At 32.1% G+C, this 9951-nt stretch overlaps 1 protein-coding gene and 1 non-coding gene across 2 annotated transcripts; both read right to left on the reverse strand.

Moving 5' to 3' along the window:
* Nucleotides 1-4289: 4289 nt before the first annotated feature.
* Nucleotides 4290-7176, reverse strand: HYD1 (C-8,7 sterol isomerase). The gene is made up of 4 exons (XM_039025107.2): nt 6905-7176; nt 5156-5302; nt 4951-5059; nt 4290-4791 (listed from the first exon to the last, which is right to left on the reverse strand). The coding sequence occupies exons 1-4, from the start codon at nt 7056-7058 to the stop codon at nt 4527-4529; spliced, it is 675 nt and encodes a 224-aa protein (XP_038881035.1). The 5' UTR covers nt 7059-7176; the 3' UTR covers nt 4290-4526.
* An 825-nt stretch (nt 7177-8001) lies between these two features.
* TRNAE-CUC (transfer RNA glutamic acid (anticodon CUC)) lies at nt 8002-8074 on the reverse strand. Its single transcript has one exon. It is a non-coding gene; the product is annotated as a tRNA-Glu (tRNA).
* Nucleotides 8075-9951: the final 1877 nt, after the last annotated feature.

The following is a 9951-nucleotide window of genomic DNA, read 5'->3' on the forward strand; positions in this document are numbered from 1 at the left end:
CATGTCTTGAATATGCTCCTGCAATAACAATATCGAGAAAAAGGTTTTAAACAATATTCTAAATTAATTTCATGTCTTATCGTGGCCGAACAAAATAACGAGTTATTGATGAAGAACCACGAATCTCAATCAACTAGAACAACACTATTTCCTGAAGTGAATGTTGTGAATGTTAATAATCATGGTCGAGGTTGTGGTCGAGGTCGTGATCGTGGTAGATGAAGAAATAATAATTATTTTCATGATGGTCGTGCTAATCATTTAAATTTCAAAAGAACCACACAAAATGATGATCACAAAGGAACAACTCACAAGATAAAAGTTCAAAGAATGTTGAAAATAAATATTTCTGATGCGGAATAACTGGCCATTGGTCACGTACATTCGTACGTCAAAACACTTAGTTGACCTCTATCAAGCCTCCTTGAAGGAAAAAGGGAAAAATGTGGAAGCAAAGTTTGCATACCAAGATAATGATATATTTAACACATCTCATATGACAAATTTGAAGGAACTCATTCTACAGAGAACCTTTGAGCGGAAGCGAATAGTCCAAATTTCATTACGATTGAAAACAAACGTTTACAATAAAACATACAGATTATACATTCTTAACAAAAATTACAGCATGCTTTTGAACAACAAAAAGGGTTTAAAGATTATACCTCTGAAGAACTCTTCTTCAAGTAAATCCCTTGTGCTTTCACGAATACTTCGAACAATCACGAACCCCTCGAACAACAGCAAAACTCAAACCAAAAAAGGAAAGAACACTACCACTTGATTTCCTTAGTATTCTCAAGGTGACAACCCAGGAGTGGTGGGCTCTGGCTATTTTGGTTAGGAAGGAGTTTAGGAGTTTGGAGGAGGAAGAAGATTGAAGGAAGAACATACTCTATCACATAGAGAATTACTTTCATTTAGGCGATGAGACTATCGTATAGGCTCTCTCAATGTATTGTATAAAATTTCCACAATTCGTGTGACTCTAATATGGAATTATAAAATCTTATTTTATTTATTCCATTTACAATAGAAAACTAACTAACCACCGTGGTTGGTTAGAGAGAAAAATGGATTAATTATCAAATAATTAATAATATAAATAAATATGATAACCAACTTATTATATTATATTTATAACCTATAGTGTTAATATTACATCATATACAATATAAACTATAGTTCTTTTTCTCTATTTTATGGTATTTAATATAAATCGTCTTTATACTAAATTCAACAACTATGAATCTCATTCATAGAAAATATATTTGAATCACATTCAAATATTTACTCCTCCAATTAATGTATCAAACACATTATACCAATTATATCATATATAATCGAATCAATTTAATTATATCATATATAATTAAATTTCCTCTTATTAATTTGAACCATTCAAATTAACCCAAAAACTGATTCTCAACTAAATCCTTTTGAGCTACCAAGGGGACCTTATGGACATATAGCTTGAAGCTCAAACAGTACGTGAATAATTAATTAAACTCTTTAATCAAATTATCCACCATCCGTTAACTGTCGGACACTCCACTAAAGATCGATAGTTGCACTCTTTGCACTATATATATATTTATGTGTCCATTGGATATAACAAATCAATAGTACGATGACCCTTCACAAATTGCTTGTAAGTACAGCTGAGCCAAATTACCATTTTGTTCATGTAGTTACATTTAACTCCTTAAATACCATTGATTCCTCTAATGAACAATAGATCATAGTCCAACTATGACTAAATCCCTCTCGAGCTAGAAGAGAGTGTGGTGTCACATTGTTCAAGCCCCGGAATCAGCCCTTAAGGGAACAATTTATCTACTTACCCAACCTCAGGAAAGGAGTGAATTCCTTCTTGTGTAGCTGTGTTCCCAGCTCCTCAATCATACGAATCCCTTATTGAGTCAGCGATCTAGCCATTATCACCTATACAAATCAAAGGACCGTCCTCATAGGCAGGAGTTCACAACTCACTCAAGTTTAAGGTCATGTTACCTATGGTCATCCTAGTGAAATGAAAGTCTCTATTACGAACGACGTTATATAATGAGACTAAGCATTTCGTGGTTCGGTCTTATACAAACTCCTCTCTATAAAATATCCCCGTTCACATGTCTAATATATGAATGGTCAGGATCAGATCATTTGTAGCACTTTACAACATTTGTAATATCTACAAAATGGGTCATACTCGTAGTATCACCAAGATAAGGTACCCAGCCTTATGCATATACTACAAACCACTTAGGTTATCACTTAAACATGATCCACCTTTATGTCTCTACATATATGTTCAAGTTACAACGATAACTATGGATGTTTGTTTATTGGTTTGTGGTTAATGCAATAAAAAAATGGAATAAAATATCATATATTCTAAAACGAAATAAGCAATGCATATATTCAATAACAACTTTATCGATTTACGATATGAGTTTATTGTTTACAAACCACGAGTTTTAGGACATAAAAACCCAACAAACTCCTACTTGGATTAAAACTCCAGTGGTAACATACATATGAAGACATTGAGTTTTTGAATTTTACAGGAAAATACAATAAACTAGGGCATTACATGCCCATAGTTTGCCTTTAGGTATCACATACCCATGAGTTTTTCTCCCACTTGCCCTAGCTTATACAACCTGTAGTCTTAGTCTCACTAGTGATCCTCAAACACTTTAGCCGAGAGGATCGCTGTAAACATATTAGTATACAACGGACTTCTATTCAAAATAATATAGAGAATGCATCTTATTTCTACAACCACTTGTTTCTCTCACTTCATGTCCATGTGTCTTGTAATTATTCATGCTTGATGTCCATGTAAGTCCACATCCTACTTATCATTTTACCTATAAATAGTGGCATTTGGTGGATCTTAAAATCACACATACATTGATGAGAATTCCACTTCAAAATTCCATTAATTTTCATATTATCAAATTTTATATTTTTAGTTATTTTATTTTATATATATAATAAATATATTATTAAATTATATTTTTTCTATATCCGTGTTCTCGTTGTGCTCCTCAATTTCACAATATTTTTATTTTTTTTTCCTCATAACGATGACACCTTGTTTTTAATGGTCTAATTTCACTAATTTAAAAAGAAACGGCCTTCCTACTTCCTACAACTCGTACTTTTTACCAAAATGTCTTCTTTCTTATTTCTACTCAATTCTTCTTCTTTAATTACTCTCTCTTCTTCACTTCCTATGTACTTAGGTAGAGCCTATATTGCACCTAAGTTTATGGCCTCCATAAAGAAAGATTAATTTCTTTTAACAAATTTTTGAAAAAAAAAAAAAAAAAAAAAACTGTCACGATGTTGTGCTTTTTTTGTTTTTTGTTTTCCCCTCTTCTTTTTGCGGCACATATTGATTTTGTGCTGACCCTTCTTCATACATTTTTTTACTTTTTTTTTTTTTACCCAAAGTAAAAGGACATTTTAACATCATCTCTCAGAATCTCTCACTTTTGTGAAGGTAATCTTTGTGCATTATTTTGTATTAAGATCTGTGCATATGACCTTAAGTTTGATTTGTTTACCTTTATTGACTTTTGATATTTAGGTGGGAGTACATCTTGAATTGTAAAATGAAAAAAAAAAAAAAACGAAACGATTACCCTAAACCGTGAAAAAGATTCAGGTTTCTTTTTAGCGCAAGTAAAAATCATAGTCATTATTGATTTTGGGAAGTGAAGTGTGCAAATTATAGAATCACATTTTTTTTGTTTTTTTGTTGTTTGTGAATTATTTTAATTTCTTATATTGCATGTTATATATTTGCCTTGGTAATTTTAAAAAGTTAAAAGGAAAATAGCAATATATGCCCTTAAAATTATTTATTTAAACCATCCACTAACAATTGCATCAATTTAAATCCTGAATTTTTATAAATATATTAATTTATATTATACCCTCCATCATATTTCGTTCGAGAAAATCTAATGTAAAACTTATAACTGTATCAATTAAATCTCTAAATAATCATAAATAAATCAATTTTGACTTTTATTCATAATTTTTTAAGAATCCTCTGTGCATCTACTCTAATAATCCATTTTGTAAAATACAATACATGATCCGTTTGATGAAAGATTTACTAGTTTAACAATGATTCTCCATTTATTATAGTACACTCAAACTTCATATTGAATCACACAACTCTGCAAAGCAAATCGATATAACGATAAAGATTTAAAGAAAACACTTTACCAACCTGCTGAAAAGTTGATGACATGAACTATAACAAATTCAGATATTCAAACGTTAATTCAATTGACACCCATTAAAGTGGGTTTAGCTCACCAATAATTATCATAACCTTCTTCTCTAAAGATCAAAAATGCAGAATCAACATACCCAATTTTCATGTAAATGTTCAAATTCTAGGAACGTCTTGTTTACTAATGTCACGCAACAATACAAGAAGAATTTTGTGTACTACTTAATCAATTTTACTTGAATCCAAAAGGATATCAATGGGTGAGAACTTCTTAGGGGACTTTGGTTTTCATGTGGCTTTCAGTGCTCATTGCAATACAAATTTTCTTCCAACACCGCGTAGCAATAAGCGAGGGAATAAGAATCCAGAACGAATTTGCCACTACGAAGTATGAATAGTAATAAATTGGGCCTGAAGAAAAGTTATCACCATCTAACAGGGCAGTTATGTAGTACACAAAAGTCCCATATAGCTGCCCCAATGATATGGCAAACTGTAGTATGTAACTGTATGACTTTTCTGTAGCTATCGCATACCTGCAGATTAACGATGCCAACAAAATTATACTCGGGCCTAATTAGATTACTTAGAAACACTATTTTAAGCACTTAGAATAGTCGATGCGAACAGGCCCTACATCTAACTATGATTTCTTGTATGTATAGCATTCTAAATTCCAGATGATAAATTCTTACGCTGCTAAGATGCAAGCTGGACCCTCTAAAACAGAAGTTAGTCCTTCGATACTGACGATTCCGGACTCCCTAGCTGCATATCGAGAATCTCCCTTGCTGTATTCTTTCCCTGGCAAGTTGTGCACATGAACATTAGAGGAGCATCCACACGACCATTACACTACCATAGCTATGGTTATAAAGATGGTGAATTGAATTAACTTACAAACTTCCGCAAGGTAGAAAGAAGTTTTGTCCTTGTAAAATTCTGGAGAGAAAACAAAGTAACCCTCGAGAACCATGTGGGTAAGTCCAGTAAATATCCACCAGCACATGAGCAACCTCTCAATCTTTGCCCTTTTGGTAAGTCGTCCTGTTATAAGGGGAAAATGAAGATAAAATCAACAGGCATAGAACCATTTTGTAAACGGCTGTAAGAACTACATCTTTTTCCATTGCTAAACTCAGATGAAAAGAAAAAAAATAATAAATATGGAGAGAACATGTATACACATGGAAGGCCAAATGAAAGGAACACGAGGTGCACTAGGAAAGAAAAATATATCATAGGTTGTAACATAAGTCTTCGAGATTGATTTCTTCAACTGTATGCTAAGATGACAGTTAGGTTGTATAACCAGAACCGAGGAGGTTGTAACAAGGAAGGATGTGACACCAACAAGAGTTTTTAAGTTCACAAAGATTGGTGACTGCTTCTATGCTTTCTTTTTATGAAAAAAACAAAACAAAATGCCTAAACTTGAGCTTTCCTGCCCAACGTCAAACCCCTTCTCTTTAATCCTAATATTGCAATCACAATGAACGTTTTAATTTTTCTGAAAAGTCACTGAGATGGTCCTCAATTTTCTTCTCCCTCATGGATGCTAAATCGTTCAACAATTTCTTTTCTTCTACATTGCAAGTTTCCAACAACAATCTCCCATTTTCAATCAATTTCCAAGAACGGATACCAACCAAAGATTGAAGGAAAAGTCAAAGAGAACATGGTATTGATATTAGCAATAAATTACAAAATTCCAGACTCTCGTGACTACTCTCTAGAATCTACCTCCCTTTGTTTCTCCCCCAATGACTTTGCACCATCATAATTAGTTGGTTCTGTTGTTGGCAATTGTGACTCTCCCTACTTCGAACTCTTGATACAATCTTTGAATAATTTGCCCATTATCAAGTGTTTCCTACAATATTCATGGTGTTAAGATCCAATATTTGTACAACGCTCTACCTTCACTATGAATTTTGTTTCTTTCCCCTTCGCTTAATTAATGTCCAGCTTCTTCTGCATTTTCCTTCTTTTATCTTCCTTTGAACCTCCTTATTTTTCCTAAATGTAACTGAAATGCTCCTAATTTTTTTCCTCCATCATGAACACTATGTTATTGAACAACTTCTCTCACATACAACATCTCCATCAATATTTCATTATCCATTTCGAAGCAAAAATGTTCTGGTGCTACCAAAGCTTGGACATATAGACCAAAAGACATCCTAGCTTTGTTATTCTAAAGCAATCATCTAAACCAAAAGACAACAGCACGAGTCAGATAAGGAGTACTAAGGCAAGCCAAATCCAGCGTCTCTATCTGTTTAGCGGATCTTAATCCTCTCTAAAAGAAAAACAACAGAATAATTGAACGAGGCACAGGCTTGAATTTTCACATCGGTTACATCACCAGCCTTCGGATTCAGCAAAGACATCAAAAGGCCAAATGCAATAAAATTCTCACGGGAGACGAAAAAGAGTAGAACCTTTGAAATTGTTTGATTTTACTCCCGATTAATTCACTCATCATGTGATTCCTAACAAGTAGACAGGGATTCGACGCAAAAACAAACTACATATTATGAAAACCACCAGTCTTCTTCTCTAGCACAGCATGAAGCAGAATTTAAAGAACATAAAACAGAATCCGAACAAAGAAAATAAAAATGGAAGTAAAAGATGAAAGCATACCGGAAAGAGTCCAGACGAGGAAAGTGACGAAGAGAGAAGAGAGGAGATAAACGCTGAGAATAGTAGAAACGGGGAGTGAAATAGGAACATATTCAGGGAGTTTCAGATCTGTGGGAATGTAAGGATGGCGAGCAGCTTCAGATTCCCCCGCCATTGGAGACTTACTTTTTCCCTCTGGTTTCAAGTTTGACCAATGAACTACTCACTGTTCTTTCGGTTCGGCCTCATCCTGAGACATATATATATAATTAAATGCGGGGTATTTAACAAAATAATAATAATCATTTAGATATATAGGATGTGGGAAGTTCTGATATCTTGAAAGTTCTAGGAAAATGTTAAAACATTGAGATGAAGGAAAACGATGGGCTCACAAACAATTAAAATCGGTGAGATAATATAATGAACCTCCAAACACTGAAATGATTTAGGATGTGAGGATATACCATCTCATGTCGGGTCTCCAAACAGTTGGAATTTTATAAAATTAATTGTGTATAGGGTATAAGCACAAGAAGTTTGGGAAACTATCACAAACAACTCTCAAAACTAGTATCATTTTTACAAACTTGTTAGAATAGTTTTTCACGTCTATTTAAGACCAAATCAATTATAAAAAATTAGCTAAAAATAACTTTTTTTTTTCTAACATATCAATTGTTTTGAGTACATCTTTGTCATTATATACCGAGATAAATTATGATAGTACCTTTAAGTTAAAGGTCAGTTTGACAAAATTTAACCTAACTAGTTAAATAAAAGAGATTAGCTTAATAATGAATTTGTAAAAATGTATTGAATATAATTATAATAAGAACTATTTCTGGAATTGATTAAATCAGAGACCTATTGAAAATGGTTAGAAATTAGAAAAACTTAAAGAGTTGAACTAAAACTACTAAAATGATAAGAGCCGAATTAGAATTTTGTGTAAATCATAGAGATCTAATTAGAAATTTTTAATTCTTATTCAAACAGAAATTATAAAATATCCAATTAAATATATAAATAGGGTTTTTTAAAAAAAGAAAAAAAATATACGTATATATATAAATTTAATGCGCGCTCTCTATCCTATCTTTTGTGGACCAAAAATATTCCGTTGCCGGGAATCGAACCCGGGTCTCTCGGGTGAGAGCCGAGTATCCTAACCAACTAGACTACAACGGATTTTGTTGGTGAACCTCTTCTTTATTAAATTTCTTCCCTTGATGGAACTTCAAATTCATTTTCTTAAATATCTTATTTATTGATGGTACTTTTACGTTTTTTTTTTAAATTTTAAAATTCAAGCCAAGAAGAGGGGGGTGGATTTGGAAAAATAAAAAAAAAACTAAAATCGTGGACGAGGTCCACTAGTTTGGTCCTTTGACCAAGTTCACATGGCTGACATGGTAGCCATCTAACGTCTATAGTATTCTGAATGGATAAAATCATAATTGTGTACATGGTACACAAGTTAGTTGCGTTGGCTAGGCAATGGGCGCAAGATGCGTTGAGTATTTAATGTTGTCTCTTACATGTTATATATTTTGATACACCATACTCACTTAATCTTGTTGTGCCTTTAACGATAAATTTGTAATTTTGGGAAGAAAGACGACCTAAAAAATAAAGTAGAAGAAAAACACCGAACGTGGTGCATGCCATAAAATCTCTGATGTTTAAGTCAGTATTTAGTAAAAGGTTAGAGTAAGTTAGAAGTAAGAAAAATTGCTTCCTTAGTAAAAGGTTAGAGTAAGTTAGAAGTAAGAAAAATTGCTTCCCTTGAGTAATGCCTATTTGCTTCCCTTGAGTAATGCCTATGACCCTTTTTTTTTTGTAGTGGAATAGACCTAAGGTTCCAAATCTAATAGAGATTAGCGAATGCAAATTTAGGATGACCAAGGGAGCTTAGATCTTGGCTTGCGAGAAGTGGACATTTAGGGATGGAAAGAGACTAGCCTCGACTTCGACTTCCAAAGGCGATTGGGCCATTTGGCCCAACATCTTTCCTTTCCTTGGTCTCTTCCTCCCTTAGCCCAATGGTCAGTTTCTTATACTCCTCTCACCTTCACATGACTATCATTATTATGATTTTACCCTTAAGAGTCCGCCCTCCCCAACTTTATGATTTTTGGGCCAAAAAAGACCTATAACAATATATATTGATTTTTTAGACAATAATTTCTTTTTGGTTAAATATTATTTTAGTCCATGTGTTTTGGAAAATGTTTAATTTTAATTCATATATATTAAAATAAAAAATATTTGTACTTTCGACAACTTGATTTTATTTTATTTTATTTAAATAACAACTTAATTCTTTTGAAATAATACATTTTTATCCCTAAGTTTTAGGTCTAGTCTTCAGTTGCTCCCTAGATTTTAAAAAATTACACTTTTAGTCATTAAGTTTTGACTTTGGTAATTTCAATTTAATCCTTAAGTTCAAAATGTTACAATTTTACCCTTGAGATTTGAGTTTTATTTTAATTTGGTCTTAGGTTTCAAGATTTACACTTTTAACTTTAAATTTTCACTAAATACTCATTTTTCATCTTTGATGTTATTTAATATTTATTAATTAATTTAAAAGAATAAACAATTATAATTAATGAAGTTTCATTATTTTTCACATTATTAGAATTACATTTAAAATTTCCCTTCATAAGTATTTGAAATCAATTAATAGATATTAATGTCAAAGACAGCAAATGAGTATTTATAAAAAATAATGATAAAAGTTAAAAGTGTCTTTTTGAAACCTAGAGATCAAATTGAAACAAAACTCAAATCTAAGTCTAAAATTGTAACATTATCAAACCTAAGTACTACATTGAAATTAAACTCAAAACTTCTCCGAATTTTAATTTTAGATGCTATAAACATGAGTTGTCTAAAAAAAAATGTGAACTAAATATGTCCCAAAAAAATCTTACAAAAGATTGGTTAATCTCAAAATATAGTTTGAATTAAATCACGAAAGCAAACAATAAGAAAACTAATAATTTAGTGTTACACCATCATAATTTTTTTTTTAAAAAAAACAAGAATATGTTTGGATT

The sequence above is a fragment of the Benincasa hispida genome, chromosome 1 (genome assembly GCF_027475165.1).
Source record: "Benincasa hispida cultivar pf3 chromosome 1, pf3_genome.v1.1, whole genome shotgun sequence".
NCBI lineage: Eukaryota > Viridiplantae > Streptophyta > Magnoliopsida > Cucurbitales > Cucurbitaceae > Benincasa > Benincasa hispida.

Bases quoted from the DNA above. Each gene is read 5' to 3' on its own strand.
- HYD1 (XM_039025107.2), bottom strand. From the start codon at position 7,058: ATGGCGGGGGAATCTGAAGCTGCTCGCCATCCTTACATTCCCACAGAT. The intron at 5,303-6,904 runs GTATGCTTTCAT...CCCTTATAACAG, and splicing joins CCTCGTCTGGACTCTTTCCG to GACGACTTACCAAAAGGGCA. The intron at 4,792-4,950 runs GTAAGAATTTAT...GTTAATCTGCAG, and splicing joins CCAGCTTGCATCTTAGCAGC to GTATGCGATAGCTACAGAAA.